Source organism: Theropithecus gelada, unplaced genomic scaffold, assembly GCF_003255815.1.
Source record: "Theropithecus gelada isolate Dixy unplaced genomic scaffold, Tgel_1.0 HiC_scaffold_15883, whole genome shotgun sequence".
Taxonomy (NCBI): domain Eukaryota; kingdom Metazoa; phylum Chordata; class Mammalia; order Primates; family Cercopithecidae; genus Theropithecus; species Theropithecus gelada.
Genome location: NW_020257640.1, coordinates 1,402,805 through 1,426,949, shown reverse-complemented (window position 1 = coordinate 1,426,949; position 24,145 = coordinate 1,402,805). Strand labels below are relative to the sequence as shown.

Here is a 24,145-nt window from a genome sequence, read left to right as displayed (position 1 = left end):
TATTTCAAAGAGCATATGGTCTCACAAAGCCTACAATATGTACTATCTGGGTTTTAAGGAAAAGTTCACTAAACCCTGTTCTTATGAAAGCAGCACTAGCCAGAAAATCAGGGACCTATATTTAAATCTAGTTCCATAATCACTAGTCAAAATTGCCTCATTATTTCTGGGCCTCAGTTACTTCCTGTATAAAATTAGGACACCACTATCTATTTACCCTGCAGGGTTGTTATAAAGACTACATGAGGTAAGACAGATTAACATACCTCAAACTAAGTAAGGAATAAATGGTAGCCATTAAATTGCCATTAATACCACATACACATTTATCTGTTAAGAAACAGTTAAATGCAAAGATACTGAAGCTCCAGCCACTTTTTTTTTTTTTTTTTTTTTTTGAGATGGAGTCTCGCTCTGTTGCTCAGGCTAGAGTGCAGTGGCGCGACCTCAGCTCACTGCAAACTCTGCCTCCCAGGTTCAAGCAATTCTCCTGCCTCAGCCTCTGAGTAGCTGGCACTACAAGCATGTGTCACCATGCCCGGCTAATTTTTGTATTTTTAGTAGATACGGGGTTTCACCATGTTGGCCAGGGTGGTCTTGAACTCCTGACCTTGTGATCCGCCCGCCTCGGCCTCCCAAAGTGCTGGGATTACAGGCGTGATTCACTACACCTGGCCATATTTTTTTAAATAAGCAATTGAGCTGACATTCATCTACCTTCCCTGTTAAGAAAAGAAATAACAACACACAAGTACTATTGTTGGGCAAGCCAAAATTACTTTTCCGTTCTCTTTTTAAAAGAAAGTCCTTAATTAAAAAAATAAATAAATAAATAAATAAAAGGCCGGGCATGGCAGTTCACCCCTGTAATCCTAGCACTTTGGGAAGCCGAGGCAGATGGATCACGCAGTCAGGAGTTCAAGACCAGCCTGGCCAATATGGTAAAACCCTGTCTCTACTAAAAATACAAAAATTAGCCTGGTGTGGTGACGCATGCCTGTAGTCCCAGCTACTCGGGAGGCTGAGGCAGAAGAATCACTTGAACCCAAGAGGCGGAGGTTGCAGTGAGCCTAGATTGCACCACTGCACTCCAGCCTGGGCGACAGAGCAAGACTCTGTCTAAAAAAAAAAAAAGTTCAAGAAGCCAAGGTTACAAGGTCAGGTGTAGTGGCTCATGCCTGTAATCCCAGCACTCTGAGAGGCTGAGGCAGCCAAATCACTGGAAGTCAGGAGTTCGAGACCAGCCTGGCCAACATGGCAAAGCCCCGTCTCTACTAAAAGTACAGAAAAAAATTAGCCAGACATGGTGGCACACGCCTGTAATCCCAGCTACTCAGGAGGCTGAGGCACAAGAATCATTTGAACCAGGAAGCAAAGGTTACATTGAGCCAAGATCGTGCCACTACACTCCAGCCTGGGTGGCAGAGTGAGACTCTGTCAAAAAAAAAAAAAAAATTCAAGAAGCCAAGCTTCAAAGTTTTGTTAAATATAAAGCTAATCCCTTTAATCTAAAATATTAAAGGAATTATCTATTAAAGAAATGACAAATAAAGCTGAAACTGTACCTCAGGAATTCAATTTTTAAAATCTTGATTTATAATTAAGAAAAAAAGGGAAGTAGGACCTAAAAGGTAGTTTCCAGGTTTCGGTAAAGCAACCAGCAACACGTGGCTGAGGAGTCTATGTTCCTGAGATCACTCATGGAACCAGTACTTGTTGAGCACCCACAATGTTCCATACTCTGGGCTCCAGATGTGAACATGCAGATGCTGCCACTACACTTAGAGAACTTACAAACCATAAGACATGGCCCTTGAGTGCAAAGACCACCTCTATTAAGTCATATAACATATTAGAGCTTGAGGGCTCCCAAGAGATTATCTAGTCTAACATCTGCATCGTACAAACAGGTTAACTGAGTTGTCCATGGTTACAAGCAAGTTAGTAGTAAACTCCAACTTCCTGACTTTCCTTCACACTAATCTGTCTTTGCTTAGGAATTACTTCACCAAGAGTCAAGTCTGAATCTTTCACTCCTCTGTAACCCTGCAAATGTCATTCTGGAAAAACCAACCAACCTTCAAACTTCTCATTTCCTTTAGACAGTGTTACTACTTTCTTCTTCTGTCTTTCCACAGAACTCTGTATATTTGCATTACTGCACACATTACACTGTTCTGTAACTTGTTTATTTATCAGTTTCCTCTCCATAGACTACGAGTTCCTTGAAGACAATTACTTTCGCACCAACCTAATAATTTAACATCCATGCTAACCCAGTTCCATCCCAAACCTCCTTTTCCTATTACGAGCCTGACACTATTCAAGTATCCGCCCTCTTTCACATGGTCACATGCTTCACTCAAGGGAGGCCCCTACTTAAGACCAGTAGGTTAAGCATGACATTCAAAAGAAATTACGGACACTCGTTTTCCAGTGGTGCTGAGGTGGGCACGCAAAGCCACTCTGGCAAATGTGATGAAAGAAAAGTCTGCTGGGGAGCTTCTGAGAAAGGTTTCCTTCCCCAAGTGAAAGGCACAAGAAGATATTCTCCTTCCCAGGACATTGCCTTAACTACTACTGGATTTATTTGAGACACTAGATTTCCTTGGAGAACTTTAGGTCATTTGAGTCAGTTTCCAATTACTCTTAGAAGCATACTAATATGCACATAGAAAAAGTGGTGGAGTTGTGACTCAAAAACACAGACAAAGTGATTTCACAGACCTTAAAAATGTAACAACCGTAGATAACAGATAACATCTGACTGAATGAGGAAAAGCTTTCAGCTTTTTTTTTTTTTTTTTTTTTTGAGATGGAGTCTTGCTCTGTCACCCAGGCTGGAATGCAGTGGCATGCTCTTGGCTCACTGCAACTTCTGCCTCCCGGGTTTAAGCAATTCTCCTGCCTCAGCCTCCCGAGAAGCTGGGATTACAGACATGTGCCACCATGCCCGGCTAATTTTTGTATTTTTAGTAGAGATGGGGTTTCACCACGTTGGCCAGGCTAGTCTCGAACTCCTGACCTCATGATCTGCCTGCTTCAGCCGCCCAAAGTGCTGGGATTACAGGCATGAGCCATCGCACCCAGCCCGCTTTCAGCTTTTAAGAACTAGAACAGTATAAATATGCCCACTCTCACCCTCTTATTCAACATAGTACTGGAAGTCCTTCCCAGAGCAATTAGGCAAGAGAAGAAATAAAAGGCATCCAAATTGGAAAGAGTAGGTAAAATTGTCCCTATTTGCAGATGACATGATCTCATATACAGAAAAACCCAAAGATTCTACCAAAAAACTCTTACCACTGATGACCGAAATCAGTACAGTTACAGGATACAAAATATACAAAAATGAGCATTTCTATACACCAAACAACAAACTAGCTAAAAAAGAAATCAAGAAGGCAATTCCGGCAGGGCACAGTGGCTCACGCCTATAATCCCAGCACTTCGGGAGGCCAAGGCGACTGGATCACCAGAGGTCACGAGTTCGAAACCAGCCTGGCCAATGTGGTGAAACCCCGTCTCTACTAAAAATACAAAAATTAGCCGGGTATGGTGGTGCACGCCTACAGTCCCAGATACTCAGGAAGCTGAGGCAGGACAATCGCTTGAACCCAGGAGGCGGAGGTTGCAGTGAGCTGAGATTATGCCACTGCACTCCAGCCTGGGCAAAAGAGCAAGACTCCGTCTCCAAAAAACAAAAGAAGAAGAAGGAGGCAACTCCATTTATGACAGCTACCAAAAATAAAATACCTAGGAATAAATTTAACCAAGGAGATGAAAGACCTCTACAAGGAGATGAAAGACTTCTACAAGGAAAACTACAAAACACTGATAAAAGAGACTGAAGAGGATACAAACAAATAGAAAGACATCACATGCTCATGGATTGGAGGAATTAATATAGTTAAAATGACAATAGCAATCTACAGATTGAATGCCATTCTACCAAAATATCAATGACATTCTTCACAGAAATAGAAAAAAAGGTCCCAAAATTTGTATGGAACCACAAAAGACCCTGAATAGCCAAAGCAACCCTGAGCAAAAAGAACAAAGCTAGAGGCATCACACTAACAGACCTCAAAGTAAACTACAAAGCTGTAATAACCAAAACAACCTGGTACTATCATAAAAACAGACACATAGGCCAATGGAACAAAACAGGGAACACAGAAATTAATCCAGGTATCTACGGCCAACTGACTTTTGACAAAGGTACCAAGAACACTCACTGGGGAAAGGCCAGTCTCTTCAATAAATGATACTGGGAAAACTGGATATCCAGATGCAGAAGAATAAACTAGATCCCCATCTCTCACTCTATACAAAATCAAGTGTAAATGGATCAAAGACCTAAATGTAAGACTCAAAACGATAAAACTACTAGATGAAAACATTTAAGAAATGTTTCAGGACATTAGTCTGGGAAAATACTTTATAAATAAGACCTCAAAAGCACAAGCAACAAAACCAAAAATGAACAAATGGGATTATAATAAACTAAAAAACTTCAGGGCAACCAAGAAACAACAAGGTAAAAAGACAAGCTACAGAATGGGAGAAGATATTTGCAAATTACTCCTCTGACAGGAGATTTTTTTTTTTGAAGCCAGTCAAATTTAGCAGTGGGGAGTCATATACCAACTTTAGTGACACTATGTTAAATTCTGATAACTCATTACCATTGGACCAGCCAGACAGGGGGTTAATATCTAGAATAAACAAGGAACTCAAATATCTCAACAGAAAAAAATATATATATCCAATTTTTAAAATCGACAAATAATCTGAACAGACATTTCTCAAAGAAAGACATACCAATGACCAACAAACATATGAAAAAATGTTCGACATCACTAATCATGAGGGAAATGCAAACCAAAACCACACTGAGGTATCATCTCACCCCTGTTAGGTTGGCTATTATCAAAAAGACAAAAAATAATAAATGCTGATGAGGATGCAGCATTTATCATTTTCCCACTGTTGGTGGGAAAGTAAACTAGAACAGCCACTATGGAAAACAGTATGGAAGTTCCTTAAAAAACTATGAACAGAACTACCATAGGATCCAGCAATTCCACTAGTGGGAATTTATCCAAATGAAAAGAAATCAGAATATGGAAGAGATATCTGCTCCCCCATGTTCACTGCAGCACTATTCACAACAGCAAAGAATGAACCTATATGTCCAACAACAGAGAATAGATAAAGAAAATACGGTATATATATTCAATGGAGTATTATTCAGCCATGAAAAAGAATAAAATCCTGTCCTTCACAGCCAACATGGATGGAACTAGAGGGTGTTATCTTAAGTGAAATAAGCCAGGAACAGAAAGCTAAACACCACATGTTCTCACTCATATGTGAAGCTAAATAAAAGTTGATCGCATACGTTAAAAGCAGAAGAGAGGATAGCAGAGGCTGGGAAGGATAGGAGGAAGAGAGGAGTAGGAAGAGATTTGTTAAAGAATACAAAATTACAGTTAGACAGGAGGAATAACTTCTGGTGTTATATACCACTGTAGGATGACTAGAGTTAACAGTAATATAGTTTCAATTAGCTAGAAGGAGGATATTAAACGTTCCCAACACAAAGAAATGATAAATGTTTGAGATGATGGATATACTAATTACCCTGACCTGATCACTACAAATTATATTCATCAAAACATCATTAGGTATCCCACGAGTATGTAAAATTATTTGTCAATTTTTACAAATAACTTTTAAGAAAGAACAAAATTGTAGTGACTAGACTCTATCACCTCTCATCTCTTTTAACACTCCCACCATCCAGCACCAATGCGAAACACGTAAGAAGCAACTGATAATTTCAGCTAAGTGAATAAACAGATGAATGAAATAGAATTTTAGCCAGAGTTTTAAGACAAGTAGGATAGGCTGGGCGCGGTGGCACAGGCGTACCAGCACTCGTCCCAAAGTGTAATCCCAGCACTTTGGGACGAGGAGGCGGGTGGCTTACTTGAGGCCAGGAGTTCAAGATCAGCCTGGGCAACATGGCAAAACCTTGTCTGTACAAAAATACAAAAATTAGTTGGGCATGGGGGTGCACGTCTGTAGTCCCAGCTACTTGAGAGGCTGAAGTGGGAGGACTGCTTGAGCCCAGGAGGTAGAGGCTGCAGTCAGACTCAGTCTCGAAAATAAATATGTGAAGACAGGTAGGATAAATGTTATATCCAGTGATGAGTGAAGTATTAGCGCCATAGGTAACGTATTTAGAAAACAGAGTACATACCAGAGCAAAGGAGTCCTGTGACTTTTTAAGTCCAAACCAATCTCAAAAGATTGAGTCAATGAAAACAGCACAAAATATTCTATTTCTGTAAGCCCCTTCTATAATGTCTATAGCACCTATTAGCAGTCGTGCAAGCTTTCCACTCTTCCTTCCATCTCAACCTTGACCCAAAGGGGCCACCCTCTAGGGAAATGAAAAGAGAGAGTAAGGGGATGGGGATAGGGGAGGAAGCAGAGAAAGGAACACCACCTCTTCAGCACTTCAAGTTCAATCTAGTTTTCATTCACAAAAACTGTCTCTGAAAGGTAAAATGGTCAACCTTCACAACTCATTTGACCCATGGGACCTGGCCCCCACCCCCAGCCCCTGCCAAGGTCACATGAACAGCCTTGACCTTTATATCCTGAAGGATATCCTCTAGGCCATTACACATAGGTCACAGAAAAGTCCTTGACAACCTATTTCTGTCCAGGTACCTGGGCCAGCTTCACAACAGTGACCTGAAGGTAAAATGCTCCACACGCTATTACCAATTCAATCCCCCAGGGAAAATCAGTGAAGACATTTGTTATTTATAAAGGGCAACTCACCAAGGTCTCAGGACCTATTTGCTGCAAAACACAACATACACATTAACTTCAAGGCTACAAATGCTTGCCAACTTTCCAACAAAAAAAAGCCTCCCCTTATCTGTTCACTTGACCTTCTGTCAAAGTGCTAAAGGATAAGAATTTTTTGATCTTCAATGAGTATCAAAGAAAACTCTACTTTCTCCAGAATGAAACAACCCAAGGCCACAATCTGATTGAGTATCTTACTGGAAACCAAGGAAGCATGCTGACTGCTCACAAGGCATTTTTATAAGGGTCAATTTTGATCTACCAGTGCAGCCCAGCCACCTCCAAAAGTGCCTTCTAAAGCACAGCTTACCTTGTAATTGCTAGAGTTCACCCAAGAGGTAGCAAGTCCATCCACAAGTTTATCTAACATGGTCTGGTCATGCTCAAGGTCAGCAGACTTCTGTTTGTCTGAGAAATAGTCTATCAGTTCTTGGCCAACCTGCAATCGTTTCCCCACATCCTTCTGCAACACCTGCGCCAGGCAGGACTCCATGCGAGGCTCCATAGTGGAATTCAAATCCAGATCCAGCAAAAGCTAGAGGGCAGTCAGGATGACTCCCTCCCAGCAGACGTATCTGGGAGGTTGCCTCTTTGTTCGCTGAAGGTTACTAAGAGCCTGTGTTTCAAAGATGCAATCTGGGGAATGGCAACAATGCACCATGTGTGTCTGAAGAGCAGCTGGTAGGATATTAAAAGTCCAATTTAAATAACTAGTAGGAGATAAAGGAGTGAGTGGCAGAGTGATGGTCTACTATTGGGTCTGAAATACTTCATAATTCAGCAGTCCATTCTGAAAAGTAAGAGAAGAGAACGACAAATTAGCACAGATAACACAACACTCAAATGTTACGAAACATTAAATCAAAGACAAAGCAATTCATGCTGCAGAATCATTTATAGTCACAAGCAGAGTGAGAAGCACGAACGGCTTGGCAACCATATCGGAATAACATAATTATTATTTTTATCAGGAAGAACATCGAAGCCCAAAGAAGAGCCAATGAGCCACACAGTTGGCGGGTCGATGTTTTCCACAATTTCCCAGCTTGTAAATGCACCAGTCAGGAAAGCAATCTTCTGCTTTAGCTAGAGTATTTATTTGTAACTTCAATTCTATCTCCCACCAGAAATCTAACACCACTCTGTGTCTGAATCACTGTAGGTACTGCAGCTTATTGCCTTACTCTCAGTCTTCTTAAAAAAAAAAAAAAAAAAAAAAACCAAGTATGGGAAATGAGGAAGGCTCCACAGAAAACACTGTTGACCAAAGTGGCTGGCTCGGTCACATTAAACAAAGTCAAGGGCAGCACCTACATCACACTACTTTACAATGGAGTAAGTGGTAGCCTCCACCTCCTCCTCCCTACAACAAAGAAAAGAAAGACACAAAAAGAGAAAGGAGGTGGGCGCAGTGGCTCACGCCTGTAATCCCAACACTTTGGGAGGCCGGGGCAGGCAGATCATTTGAGGTCAGGAGTTCGAGACCAGCCTGACCAACATGGTGAAATCCCGTCTCTACTAAAAATACAAAAATCAGCTGGGCATAGTGGCAGTGCCTATAGTCCCAGCTACTCAGGAGGCTGAGGCAGGAGAATTGCTTGAACCCAGGAGGCGGAGCTTGCAGTAAGCCAAGATCGCGCCATTATATTCTAGCCTGGGTGACAGAGCACAACTCCGTCTCAAAAAAAAAAAAGGCTGGGCACGGTGGCTCACACCTATAATCCCAGCACTTTGGGAGGCCAAGGCAGGTCAGGAGTTCAAGACCAGCCTGGTCAACATGGTGAAATCCCATCTCCACTAAAAATATAAAAACTAGCCGGGCGTGGTGGTAGACACCTGTAATCCCAGCTACTCGGGAGGCTGAGGCATGAGTATTGCTTGAACCCAGGAGACGGAGGTTGCAGTAAGCTGACACAGTGAAACTGCACTCCACCCTGGGTGACAGAGCAAGACTCTGTCTCAATAAAAAAAGAGAAAGGCAACAGGCTCATATTCTGATCAGTTATTGACACAGTATTCTCGGCTAACAATAGCACCATTTGGGCCTAGTGTTTTGATATTAAAATTAGGAGATCGCAAAATCATGTTTGAGTAGGGCAAAGTACATGATATGGGAAAAGTACCCAAAACTGTTTTAACTACACAAATTGCATAAGCTCTCTCGTTAACCTACAGCTGCTGGAGCATTGTACACATTTATTTCTTACTTATCCTAAAACCATTACTTAATTCCTTTCATTTTAAACCAAGAAGACCCATAGGAAACCTATCTTCAAGATTTAGTACCTCCCTGATACTGTGCCAAATTGAAGTTTTTTTCACACCAATAGTAAGTCCCAACTTTCAAAGTTTCCAGAAAATATATCTTTGTTTTCTAAATAAAGTAAAATTAAAATTCTCAGTAGAATAACTCACAGTCTGAACACAGCAATTCTCTCCCTTTCTAATACCACCCCATCCCCACCCCTCATCTCAACATAAAAACATTGAGATTCTTTCTGAGGTATGGAATCACATACATCAAGTCACTCAGTGAGGAAAACCCTCCTTCAAAGCCCCAGCACATAACTATCCATCTTCTACTTTACTGCTTCCAACAACACAGAAGAGTGAGGGAGGGATAGCATTCAACAGGACTTAGTAGCTCACAGAGCAATCCTTCCTTATATTGAGGAGAGATCTGCTTTCCAGTCACTTCCAAATGCTGGAACTAGTCCCTCCCTCACAGGAAAGAGCTTCAAAAGCAGCTATTATCCTTCATTCCAATTTTTAGTACAAATATGATACTTCCAGTTCCTTTATCATCTCTTATGTTGGACGAAAGAAGGTATCAACGACACGGGAAAACTTAAGAAACCAAAAGGATTTCTTCCAGACCTAATATTAGTCCAAGAAGCAGACCAAATAAGCACCAGGCTGATGGTGTATTAAAAATGGGCACAAATTCTTTGCTACTCCTCCCTCACCAAGGTGGAGTCCAAGTTCCCTCCTGCGGTGACTCTGGGCTTAACCCTGAGAAATCAGCAACTACAAAAGCAAGCAGAGACTTGCTATGCAAGCAATGGAACTTGCCCTCTTAGAATGCTGCCCTGGGATGGCCATGCTGTAAGGAAGCTGGTCTAGCCTGTTGGACATGAAAGGCCACGTGGGGAACCAACATGCTCTGACCAACAGCCAGCAGCAACTGCCAGACATGTGAGTGAGACCATCTGGGACCATCTACCCATTCCAGTCGTCATCCGACTGCAGTGATGCCAGTAAGTGTAAGGAAATAAGCAGAAAAGCCACCAAGCCAAACCACAGAATTATGAGAAATAACACTTCATTGTTGTTTTATTTAAGCCACTATATTCATAGCAGTTGGTTACACAGTAACAGATAACTGATATACTACTCCTTCTTCCCCTAAACAACTATCATTCATTTTCATTCATTCTCAATGAAAAACAATTTCATAGTGTTTACTCCTTCAAGGGGCCTAAAATGAACAGATACTAACCAATAATAATAATAATAAAATAATAAAATTTAAGGAGCTACATGAGGTGTCAGGTTCTGTGCTTATGTAATACTGATTTATACAATACCATCTCTAATTCTTCAATTTTATAAAGTAGGTGTTAACATCCTTATTTATAGATTAAGAAATTGAGGTAAAGTAAAGGTAAGCAATTTTCCAAGGTTGCATGGACAATGAGTTTCCTTTCCCCACCTTGAAAACATTATTAGAAGTCTTAGCCTAATTCTGTTTTGACTCAAGAAGAGGTCAGATTTCCTGTTTAGCTAGGAAGCAACAGGCAAGAGAGCAAGGTCTCCATTCCTTAAGTAAACACTAGGAAAGATCCCATTTGTTCAGGTCTCCCTACCATGATTTATAAAAATATATCATCAGAAAACCTCCCCGTCAACTAGAATTGAATAAGATTTCTAACAAATAAGCTTATGCTTCTTGAACGTAATTATGCAATAAAGGCTTTGTACACTCAGAAATAGGTCACAAATTCCTATGAACGAAATGCAAACAATGAAAGAGACTGGAAGCCCCTAGGCTTTAAGCGGATTGAATTCTCCTTTTTCTTCCTAAAACAAGGTAACTATTATCTCTTACACTTATTCTTACTAAACTGATGTTTTTGGACTTTTTTTATGCTTTTGTGTGTTTTCTACATCTCTACTTTCAGGGAATATTAATCACATAGTTCCAAATTCACAAGGTACAAAAGTGCAAGACCCGCCTTCCACCCCTGACCCTCCCAGCCACCCCGTGTCTCTCCTTAAAAGCAAGTAATGGCCAGGCGCAGTGGCTCACGCCTGTCATCTCAGCACTTTGGGAGGTCGAGGCGGGTGGATCACGAGGTCAGGAAATGGAGACGAACCTGGCCAACATGGTGAAACCCCGTCTCTATTAAAAATACAAAAATTAGCTGGGCATGGTGGCACGTGCCTGTAATCCCAGCTACTCGGGAGGCTGAGGCAGGAGAATCGCTTGAAGCAGGGAGTCAGAGGTTGCAGTGAGCCGAGATCACGCCACTGCACTCCAGCCTGGCAACAGAGAGAGACTGCATCTCAAAAAATAAATAAATAAGGCCAGGCGTGGTGGCTCACGCCTGTAATCCCAGCACTTTAGGAGGCCGAGGCGGGCGGATCACAAGGTCAGGAGATCGAGACCATCCTGGCTAACACGGTGAAACCCCGTCTCTACTAAAGAATACAAAAAATTAGCCGGGCGTAGTGGCGGGCGCCTGTAGTCCCAGCTACTTGGGAGGCTGAGGCAGGAGAATGGCGTGAACCTGGGAGGCAGAGGTTGCAGTGAGCCGAGATTGCGCCACTGCACTCCAGCCTAGGGGACAGAGCAAGACTCCGTCTCAAAATAAATAAATAAATAAATAAATAAATAATAAGCAAGTAATGTCACCAGTTTCCCATGTATCCTTTCAGAACCCGGGAGGCGGAGGTTGCAGTGAGCCGAGATTGCGCCACTGCACTCCAGCCTGGGGGACAGAGCAAGACTCCGTCTCAAAATAAATAAATAAATAAATAATAAGCAAGTAATGTCACCAGTTTCCCATGTATCCTTTCAGAAATATTTTTAGCTATCAAAACAAATAAATATATGTGTTCTCCTCCCTGTATACTCTAGGAAGAGTTTTCTAAACATTTACAATTAAATCATAAAAAGACAAATCAAAAAATAATTGTATTTTAAAATGCAGAAAACTTAGAAAATAAGAGGAAAAAAGAATGACTTGGAGGAGTAAGAGAAGAAGGAGGAGGAGTTACAGGAGGAAGAGGAGCTGGAGGAGGAGAAGTTACAGGAGGAAGAGGAGCCTGAGGAGGAGGAGTTACAGAAGGAAGAGGAGCAGGAGGAGGAGGATGATTTAGGAGAGGACGAAGAACTGGAGGAGGAGGAGGAGTTACAGGAGGAAAAGGAACTGGAGGAGGAGGAGTTGGAGGAGTTACAGGAGGAAGAGGATAAGGAGGAGGAGGAGGAAGAGTTAGTTACAGGAGGAAGAGGAGAAGTTACAGGAGGAAGGGGAGCTGGAAGAGGAGGAGGAGTTACAGGAGGAAGAGGAACTGGAGAAGGAAGAGGAGGAGGTGGAGGAGTTACAAGAAGAGGATAAGGAGGAGGAGGAAGAGTTACAGGAGGAAGAGGAACTGGAGGAGGTGGAGAAGTTACAGGAGGAAGGGGAATTGGAGGAGTTACAGGAGGAAGAGGAACTGTAGAAGGAGGAGGAGGAGTTACAGGAGGAAGAGAATCTGGAGGAGTTACAGGAGGAAGAGGAACTGACGGAGGAGGAGTTGGAGGAGTTACAGGAGGAAGAGGAACTGGAGGAGGAGAGGAGTTACAGGAGAAAGAGGAACTGGAGGAGGAGGTGGAAGAGTTACAGGAGAAACAGGAACTGGTGGAGGAGTTACAGGAGGAAGAGGAACTGGAGAAGAGGAGGAGGAGGAGTTACGGGAGGAAGAGAAACTGGAGGAAGAGGAGTTGGAGGAGTTACAGGAAGAAGAGGAACTGGAGAAGAGGAGGAGGAGGAGTTACGGGAGGAAGAGGAACTGGAGGAGGAGGAATTGGAGGAGTTACAGGAGGAAGAGGAACTGGAGGAGGAGTAGAAGTTACAGGAGGAAGAGGAACTGGATGAGGAGTTGGAGGAATTACAGGAGGAAGAGGCACTGGAGGAGTTGGAGGAGTTACAGGAGGAAGAGGAACTGGATGAGGAGTTGGAAGAGTTACAGGAGGAAGAGGAACTGGAGGAGGAGTTGGAGGAGTTACAGGAGGAAGAGGATAAGGAGGAGGAAGAGTTACAGGAGGAGGAAGAAGAGGAACTGGAGGAGGAGGAGTTGGAAGAGTTGCAGGAGGAAGAGGATGAGAAGGAGGTACAGGTGGAAGAGGAGCTGGAGGAGGAGTTACAGGAGGAAGAGGAACATGAGACGAAGGAGGAGTTACAGGAGGAAGAGGAACTGGAGGAGGAGAAGGAGTTACAAGAGGAAGTGGAGCATGAGGAGGAGGAGTTACAGGAGGAAGAGTAACTGGAGAAGGAGAAATTGGAGGAGTTGGAGGAGGAGGATTTGGAAGAATTGAAAGAGGAGGAGAAGGACCTGGAGGAGGAGGAAAAGTGGCAGGAAGAGGAAGAGGAGGAATTAGAGAAGTTGGAGAGGGAAAAGAGGAGGAGGAGTTGAGGGAGTTGGAGAAGGAGAAAAAGGAGGAGAAAGAGGTGAAGTTAGAGAAGTTGGAGGAGGAGGAAGAGGAGCTGATGGAGCTGGAGGAGGAAGTAAAACTCTCTTCCATCCACCCATATCCTGCCCAGACTCTCCATGAGGGAAAGGTAGATTAAGGAAACCTAGGTCTCAAGTTAACCATAACCAGTGGTCACTTATGGCTGAGCTAAGTAAAAATCAGGTCTATTATATTCAAGACATAATGGGAGGCACTAGGATACAAAAAAAACAAAACAAAACAAAACAGGACTCAGCCCTTGCCTGCCCTTAGTGAGATCATGAACTACCATTTACAATCCCTGCAGTCGGTTCTATAATCAATGTTCAAAAGAGTAGTGTTACAGAGAATTATCTTACAGCAGTGTTCACATCAGAGATTATTCAGAAGGTAACACTATTTCTGAGTCCAAAAAAAAGTTCAATTTTCATACATTTTCCTAAAGAACATGAGAGACATTAAAATGATACAGAAGAAACAGTAGAGGAGGTGACAATAGCAAAACATCTTTATTCTTCATCAGGAAAAGTTTTCTCCTTTAGCAAGATCTACTATGAAGGCTACTGAACACATTAAATGTCACTGTATCAGTCGTCACCTGAGAAAAGGGACACATTTCAGATATTTCTAAAAAAATGGTCCAACTCTTCCCAAACCCAAACCCCTTTCATTCCCCAACACCAACATTCTATGCCCCCACTACAGTAGTTAGGTTCCAAGCAGCTCAACCTTTTCCTGTCACATCATCTTGGTCCACAGGGACAAAACAATAAAAGGTCAAGACAATTGTCCTAGTCTTGCTCCTTTATAGTACCCTGGAAAGTAGAAATTATCGGAGGAACCAGAACAATAGGCCAACTCTGCTGCAGGCCAACAGGAAAAAGTTTAAAAATACCAACTTCAACAAAAAGGAAGGAACACACAATAAAAAAAGACATCTTGATGTAATGAAAAGAGGCATCAAGTTGGGAATTTTGGCCTCTGGTCTTGAATCCTGAGTAGCACTGTGGAGAATACCAGCTCTAGCATGCATCAAATAAAATTAGGAATGGAAAAGGAAATGCACAGAGCCTTTAAAAAAAAAAAATAGCACCTATCTCCAGCCCCTTAATTACCATATTTACCTGTGGCACTTACACACACTATCAGTAAAGAACTATTAACAATGCGGGATGGAAAGAAGAACAGAATCAACCATAAGCTCTGACAACATTTTTAGTCTACTGTAGACTTCTTTGTAAGAAATTAAAAGTCTGACCATTTATACTTAGTAGCTTAAAACAATCATGAATTAATATTTCTCATAAGTCTACGAGGTGGCTGGGCTCAGCTGGGAAGATCCTGTGCTAGCCTTTCCTGGGATTATTCATGCAGCTGAGTCATTTGGCATTTTTACTGCAGCTGAAGGCTCTACAGTGGTGTCACTCACATGTCTGGGACTCTGGTGCTGGCTTTTGGCTGGGCCTCTCTCCACACATGATCTGTAACCATTCAGTGGCATAGCCTAGAGTTCATCATGTAGTGGCTGGAGCACTCCAAGATGGCAAAGGGGGAGGCTACCAGGCCTCCTGAGGCCTGAGATCCACAACTTGCATGTTACTTCTGCCATAATCTACTGGTAAAAGCAAGTCACAAGGCCAGTCCACACTGAAAGTGTGAGGAAGCCGGGGGCAGTGGCTCATGCCTGTAATCCCAGCACTTTGGGAGGGCAAGGCAGGTGGATCACCTGAGGTCAGGAGTTCGAGACCAGCCTGGTCCACATGGTGAAACCCCATCTCTACCAAAAACTAGCCAGGCGTGGTGGTGCGCACCTGTAATCCCAGCTACTCGAGAGGCTGAGGCAGGAGAATCACTTGAGCCTGGGAGGCAGAGGTTGTGGTGAGCTGATATCACACCACTGCACTCCAGTCTGGGCGACACAGTGAGACTCTTGTCTCAAAAACAAAACAAACAAACAAACAAACAAAAAAGTGTGAGGAAATGGATTCTACCAATCAACAGGAGGAGCTACAAAATACTGTGACATGTTTTTCAATCTAACACATATGTACGCAATGGGTATTTGTCGAATGAATAAATGGATGGAGTGAATATATTCACATACCCTGTTTATCCATTACCAGTCTATCTCAATCACTTTTATTTACTCATCAACTTATCAAATATAAAATCTCACTGTAGAATATACTAAAGAAATAAGTCTATGACTTCACTTGAAAGAGCTTCCAACATACTTGGAGAGGACAGGACATACATACACACAAAAGGCTTATCAATGTCGGAGGTCAACACAAACACAAGATGGATAATTGGTAGCTTTAATGAGTAAAACACTGCACCTGCCAAATAAGGAATATGAATAAGTACTATGAAAATTTTAGAGGAAGGAATGGATTAAGAAGGCTTGGAATGACCAAGTCAAAACTATATAAACAAGATTCAGCTTAAGCTTTGTGTTAAAATGTGGCTAGGATGTGCATTCAATAGTTATGGTGGCCAGGCCCAGTGGCTCACACCTGGAATCCCAGCACTTTGGGAGGCCAAGGCAGGCAGATCACCTGAGATCAGGAGTTCGAGACCAGCCTGGCCAACATGGCGAAACCCCATCTCTACTAAAAATACAAAAATTAGCCAGGCATAGTGGCGCATGCCTGTAATCCCAGCTACTTGGGCGGCTGAGGAAGGAGAATCGCTTGAACCCGGGAGGTGGAGGATGCAGTGAGCCGAGATCACAAAACTGCACTCCAGCTAGTGTAACGGGAATGAGACTCCATCTCAAAAAAACAAAAACAAACAAAAAAAAATACTTATGGCACTTAAGGAAAAACAGCATAAGCAAAATGAGGGAGGTGAAGTGTGGTAAGGCAGACACAGTGAGATACCTGTGAGATAAGTAGGCATTATTATTCTCATTTTGAAGATACAGAACTGCAACTCAGAAAGGTTAAAAAAACAAAAACAGGCCAGGCGTGGTGGCTCACACCTGTAATCCCAGCACTTTGAGAGGCCAAGGGGGGCAGAAGTTTGAGACCAGCCTGGCAAACATGATGAAATCTTGTCTCCACTAAAAATATAGAAATTAGCAGGGTGTAGTGGCACACGCCTGTAATCCCAGCTACTCAAGAGGCTGAGACAGGAGAATCGCTTGAACCCGGGAGGCGGAAGTTGCGGTGAGCCACGATCGTGCCAGTGCACTCCAGCCTGGGTGACAAAGCAAGACTCTGTCTCAGAAAATAAGAATAAAATAAATAAATAAATAAATAACAAAACCAAAAAACCTGCCTAAGGTTTTAAAACAACTGTCAAGCAATAATTCAAAACCAGAGCTGCCTGGCCCCAAAGTTTGTGTTCTTTTCACTATACTACAAACTCCACTGAAAGTTCAAAGCATGGGCATTTACTAACTGAAACATGAAAATGTCTCAGCTACAGCATGTGGGGCATAAGACGGAGAAAATTAAGAAACATGAAGTCAAATCATAAATAAGGAGTTCAAGAAGCCTTAATAAAATAATATTCCATACGAAAGTATCAAGAAGGAATTAAATTACCAGCACCAATAAATCAATAACCACATTAAAAAATCTCCCTGGGGTCAGTTGCGGTGGCTCACGCCTGTAATCTCAACACTTTGGGTGGCGAGAGCAGGTGGATCACCTCAGGTCAGGAGTTCGAGACCAGCCTGGCCAACACAGTGAAACCCCGTCTCTACTAAAAATACAAAAATTAGCATGGTGGCAGGCACCTGTAATCCCAGCTACTCGGGAGTCTGAGACAAGAGAATCACTTGAACCTGGGAGGCAGAGGTTGCAGTGAGCGGAGATTGCACCACTGCACTCCAGCTTGGGCAACAAAGAGCAAAACTCTGTCTCAAAAAATTTAAAAAACAAAATCTCCCTGGAAAATAGGATTGAAAGAGGGTATGATAATTTAAAGCCAGTTCTGGAAGAAGGTATGATAGTTTCATGCCAGAAAGAAGGTATGATAGTTTAAAGCCAGAAATTAGCAGGATTTACTCACACTAAGTCAGCACGTTTCTATCAATAAGACAAGCTTTTTTGCATTAGGATGATTTCTGCAACAATTACAATATGATTGAAAACGAAGAAAGACAGATGCGCTGCCATGCCCTGCCAGCAGGAAGTCTGTTCTTACTCTACCTGTTCCTTCTGTCCTTTCCTTCTCTTTTTTCTCCCTCCCACTGTCCCACTCATTTTGAGGCCCACACATTCACTCAGTGAGCAAGCATTTACTCTGACAGGTATTAAACTATGCTAACTACTAAAAATCACAGAAAGTAAAGACTTCATTAAGGCCTTCAAGAAGGTCACTGTCTGAAAGAAGAAAGAGACAAACACAAACAGTCAAAATAGTATGCTGTCAAGTCTTAAACCAGAAGTTTGCAGAAGGTGCTGTAGGTAGAAGAGAAAGGAAGATAAAACTGCCTAAGGGAACTCAGTAATGCTTCAATCAGGAATTGCAAGGATGGGGCACTGCACCTATCAACTAAGCACCACGCAGCTCAGCACTGTGGCAGCCCCGGCTCTCATCTGTCAGTCACAGGTCCTTCCCTGTCTTCCACTGCAGACTCACACTCCAGCCTCCCTGACTCCCTCCCTATCTCCTCTCAGCTTCCTTAATGGTTTCAGCACCCACACAGATGACAACAACTCCTCCTTTCTGCCTCCTCAGACCTTTGACCTTCCAGTTGTCTACTCCCAGGAATCAGCAATCTCTCCTCTGCTAGCTCATTCCCAGCAGCCTGTAAATGTCCTCTAAATCACTCATCTTACAAAGGCCCTCTCTTGAGCTCACATGCCTTTCATCAATGACACCATCAACAGTGAAGCTTCTTTAAGCCGTTGTCTACACCAGCCAGCTCCACTGATGCACTTCCTGTCCCCTTCATAGACCCTCTGATCTGGCTCCACTCGCTCACTCCACAAGAGTAGCTCTTATCAGGATCACCAATGACAGCCATGTTGGCAAATCCAAGGAAGACTTTTCTGTACTTAACAAACTGCACCCCTCAGCAGCAATCCAAAGTTGATCGCCCCTTCCTTCTTGAAAAATTCCCTACTTGTGTGAAAATAAATGTTTATGCCTTCTTGCTACTTCTCTGGTTGCATCTACTAAACCATCTCTCATCTCTACCCACCTTCCAGATCTCTGTTGGTGGGCTCAGTCCAGTGCCTCTTGTCCCCTCATGCTGCTCACTCCAAAATAACCAGCAACCATTCCCATGCCGATAAACCGATGTCTCCCAAATTTGTATCTCCAAGCCAAATACCTCTGGGCTCTGTCATATACACTGGCCTCCTTTGGTTCCAAACTCTTTACTACTTCAGAGGGCTATTGCTTATGCTGTTCCTTCTGCCAAAAACTCTCCTTACACCTATATTGGCCCAGCTACCTCTTTTTCATCTTTCAGACTTCAGCTTAAATGCTGTCTCCTCAGAGACCCATTGGAAGGCCATTCTAGGGGTACTCCCTTGTCACTGCATGCTGTTCTCTACTTTCAAGCATTTAAGGTGCAATTCTATCACGTATTTTCTGTCTGATTTCCCAACAGGACTGTCAGGCTCAAGAAGGTAGGGACTTAATTTATTTTGTTCACCTAATGCCTATAATGCCTGTTCCAAACAAGGTACTCCAGAAATACTTGTCCAAAGAATAAAGTTTGCTCGGGCTGAAAATCAAAGGACAAACAGTCACTGGCAGTCATAAGTTGAGTTCCATTCTTTCTTAGAAGTAGAGGTAAGGGAGAAGGCAAAAAACATTACAGGTAAAAGGAATGTGCAAATACATATGGACAAAGCACAGACGCAAGAGTGTGTGGCCTGTTCAGAGGAAACAAGCAATCTAGAAAGATCACAGAACTGGTTCCCAACCTGTAAACATTACTGATCCCCACTCCTGGGCTGAAAGGGGAAAGTTATTAAAAGGATGTCTGATAATTATTCCATACATACACCAAGAATTCCTATACAGACAAAATATTCATATTCGTGTTTCAATACTGAGAAAGTATTCATATTTTCAAGCTTACCTTTATGCATTATGAATGTATTATGAATTTTTAACGCAAAAATAACATAAAAAGTGCTTCGAAATTCTTAGTTTGATGTTTTTATTTCAATTAACAAATACTAGAAATTCTACTAGAGCTCTCTAGAGCTCTGTAATTCTAGATACTAAGAAGATGAAATAATTATCAAAAAGCCTATAAAATACCAGTCAGGCATACAGCAGAAAGACTGGACAGAGATAAGACCCAACAGTCAATTTCTAGCACCAAAAGTCAACAGTGCTTTGGTCTTGCAGGGAAATCTATACAAGTCATCTCTGAACTGGAGAATGTAGAAACTGGATGAATATATAATTGTGTAACTTGGAAAGAACATTAAAAGCTGGAATTACTCAAGTATATTCAAGAATATTCTGCAGTAGGGAAAAAATCAAAGTTAAACTAATTTTCTCTCATTCTGTATCCCTCACTCCAGTGTGCACAATGATTAACTACAATGTAATTACGACAAAACCCAACCACAATGTAAAAGCACCAAAATGAATAAAAGGTTCAGGCTCACCACATTACATTAAAAAGGCAGGTCACGTGAACAACAAAATAAAATCATTAACATTGGTTAATTTTCAGCTGATAAAATTACAGGTTCCTTAATCTTATCTTTCTGCTTTCCTGTGTTTTCCAAATTTTTTCTAAGATGAATACATATTACTTTTATAATTACAACTAGAAAAATGGTATTCAAAACTCAGGCACTATCATTTCATAGTGGAGGGAAACCTACCTTTCAATACTACGGAATATAGTGAAGTAAACAATAAGAAAAAAATTCCTAAGAAAATGGAGCTAGCAGATCAGTTATTTCCATAAAAACATGTTGTGAAATACTACAGGCTGGTCAACACAAATAACTGTAAAAACAAACAACAACAAAAAAGGCCACTGCATTACAGTACACTTGCCATCAGAAAATAACAGAAAAAAATACTACACAGGTGTCAGATAAGGTACTCGTGATTAGAATTTACCTTCACTAGTATTTTAATAAAGTAAATTTTTAAAACTCTCTCAGATATTTTAAATATATTTTTCCCTAAATGTGAACTGTAAAAGTAGAACACAGTTTCATTCTATTTTTTCTCCTCCTGTGGCAGATTTAGGCTATTGGATTAAAATTGCTTCTATTTTTTTCTACTCCTTGAAACTCCCTCAAAGATGAAACAAGATGGACATCCACTGAGAACTGCTGAAGCTTGGGGATGGGTATTCCAAGGTTTGTTAAAATCTCTTTACTTTTATATCTGTTAGAAATTATCCAGGGCCGGGCTCGGTAGCTTACGTCTGTAATCCCAGCACTTTGGGAGGCCCAGGTGGGTGGGTCACCTAAGGTCAGGAGTTCAAGACCAGTCTGGCCAACAGAGCGAAACCCTGTCTCTACTAAAAATACGAAAAGCAGCCGGGAGTGGTGGCGCATGGCTGTAATCCCAGCTACTCAGGAGGCTGATGCGGGAGAACTGCTTGAACCCAGAGGCGGAGGTCACAGTGAACCAAAATCACACCACTACACTCCAGCCTGGGCAACAGAGCAAGACTCCGTCTCAAAAAAAAAAAAAGAAAGAAAGAAATTATCCAGAATTAGCAGGACCAGTGGCACATGCCTGATTAGGGATCAGAAATTACCTATAATCAAAGTGGCATCTAATTGTGCTTTTGATTTTCATCTAAGGACTAAGGATACTGACCTTCCTTTTTTTTTTTTTTTTTTGAGATGAAGTCTCGCTATGTCGCAAGGTTGGAGTGCAGTGGCACGATCTCAGCTCACTGCAACCTCTGCCTCCCAGGTTCAAGCAATTCTCCCACCTCAGCATTCCGAGTAGTTGGGACCACAGGTACATGCCACCACACCCAACCAAATTTTGTATTTTTAGTAGAGAAGGGGTTACACCATATTGGCCGGGATGGTCTCGATCTATTGACCTAGTAATCCACCCACATTGGCCTCCCAAAGTGCTGAGATTACAGGTGTAATCAGCCTGGACTTGAGCTTCTTTTCATGATGTATTAGCCATTTGGATATCTTCTTTGGAGAAATATCTGATCAAATCCTCTGCTCATTTGTTAACTGGGTTATGTGTCTTTTTACCGTTGATTTTAAGAATTTCTAAAATATACTTTGGATAAAAGTCCTTTATCAGATATATGACAAGCAAATACTTTTTCTCATTCTGGGATGTCTTCATTTTCTTGATGGTGCCATTTGAAAAAAAAAATTTCCGTCTTAATGAAGATCAACTTATCTGTTTTTCTTTTAGTGCCTATGTTTTAGGTGTCATACTGAAGAAGCCAGGCATGGTGGCTCACACCTGTAATCCCAGCAGGTTTGGGAGGCCGAGACAGGAAGATTGCTTGACTCATGAGTTTGAGACCAGCCTAGGCAATGTGGCAAACCCTATCTCTATAAAAAATTCAACAATTAGCTGGTACATGCTTGTAGTCCCAGCCACTCGGGAGGCTAAAGTAGGAGGATCGTTGAGCCCAGCAGGAAGTCAAGGCTGCAGTGAGCTGCAATTCCCCTACTGTACCCTAGCCTCAGTGACAAGAGTGAGACCCTGTATGAAAAAAAGAAGAAAAAAGAAACCATTGTCCAATACAAGGACATGAAGATTTACAACCATGTTTTCTTCTAAGAGTTGTTTTTTCTCTCTTTTTTTTTTTTTTTTTTTTTTGAGACGGAGTCTCGCTCTGTCACCCAGGCTGGACTGCAGTGGCCGGATCTCAGCTCACTGCAAGCTCCGCCTCCCGGGTTCACGCCATTCTCCGGCCTCAGCCTCCCGAGTAGCTGGGACTACAGGCGCCCGCCACCTCGCCCGGCTAGTTTTTTTTTTTTTTGTATTTCTTAATAGAGACGGGGTTTCACCGTGTTAGCCAGGATGGTCTCGATCTCCTGACCTCGTGATCCGCCCGTCTCGGCCTCCCAAAGTGCTGGGATTACAGGCTTGAGCCACCGCGCCCGGCCTGTTTTTTCTTTTTTAATAGAGATGGCATCTCACTATGTTGCCCAGACTGGTCTTGAATTCCTGGGCTCAAGTGATCCTCCCACCTTGGCCTCAAAAGTGCTGGGATTACAGGTGTGACCCACTAGGCTTAGCCTGAGTTTTATTGTTTCAGATCTGACATTTAGGTCTATGATGAATTCTGAATTTATATATATAAGTGAGGTAAGGGTCCAAATTCCTTTTTGTTATGTGGATATCCACCTGTACCACCATCATTTGTTGAAAAAGATATTCTTTCTCCACTTAATTGTCCTTCCACTTTGTGGAAAACCAATTGACCATAAATGAAAGGGTTTAGTTCTGGATTCTCATTCTATTGCATTGATCTATATGTCTATCTTTAAGCCAGTATCAGATGTCTCAATTATTGTAATTTTGTAGTAAGTTATGAAAGTCCTCCAACTTTTTTTTCAAGATTGTTTTGGCAATTCTGGGTCCCTTGCATTTCTACATGAGTTTTAAGATCCGCTTATCAGTTTCTGCAAAGTAGGCAACTGGGTTTGTTTGTTTGTTTGTTTATGAGACGGAGTCTCACTCTGTCACCCAGACTGGAGTGCAGTGGCACAATCTCGGCTCACTGCAAACTTTGCCTCCCAGGTTCAAACAATTCTCCTGCCTCAGCCTCCCAAGTAGCTGGGATTACAGGCGCACACCACCACGCTTGGTTAATTTTTGTATTTTTAGTAGAGATGGGATTTCACCATACTGGTCAGGCTGGTCTCGAACTCTCGATCTCACACCCGCCTCGGCCGCCAAAAGCACTGGGATTATAGGCATGAGCCACCACACCTGGCCTGGAATTTTAATAGGGATTGTGCTAAATCTATATGGGGAGTATTACCATCATAACAATAATAAGTCTTCCAATCCCTGAACATAGAGTATCTTTCCATTTATTTAGATCTTTCAATGATGTTTTACAGTTCAGAATGTAAGTTCTGGCCAAGCACAGTGGCTTACGCCTGTAATTCCAGCACTTTGGGAGGTCGAGGCAGGTGGATTGCTTGAATTCAGGAGTTTGAGACCAACCCGGGCAACATGGAGAAACCTAGTCTCTAAAAAAAACAAAAATTAGCCAGGCGTGATGGTATACGCCTTTTGGTACCAACTACTCAGAAGGCTGAGGTGGGAGGATCACTTGAGCCCAGGAGGCAGAATTTGTAGTGAGCTGATATTGTGCTACTGCACTTAAGCATGGGCAACAAGAGTGACACCCTGTCTCAAAAAAAAAAAAAAAAAAGGAATGTAAGTTCTGCACTTCTTTTGTTAACTTTATTCCCAAATGTTTTATTCTTTTTGACACTATTGTGAATGGAATTGTTTCCTTGGTTTCATTTTTGAATTATTCATTATAAATGTATAACAATAAAATTACTTTCTGTATATTGATCCTGTATTCTGAAACTTTGAGGAGCTTATAACAATTTTATAGTGCATTCCTTAAGATGTTTTATATAC

At 42.1% G+C, this 24,145-nt stretch overlaps 1 protein-coding gene across 1 annotated transcript in view; it reads right to left on the bottom strand.

The window, feature by feature from the left end:
- LOC112617106 (CLIP-associating protein 1) overlaps positions 1 to 24,145 on the bottom strand; it is a 304,277-nt gene that overhangs the window by 253,963 nt on the left and 26,169 nt on the right. Inside the window, exon 2 of the mRNA XM_025373821.1 lies at positions 7,199 to 7,678. Within this exon, the coding sequence (XP_025229606.1) occupies positions 7,199 to 7,393 (195 nt within the window). The 5' untranslated portion in view covers positions 7,394 to 7,678. The remainder of the gene's footprint in view (positions 1 to 7,198; positions 7,679 to 24,145) is intronic.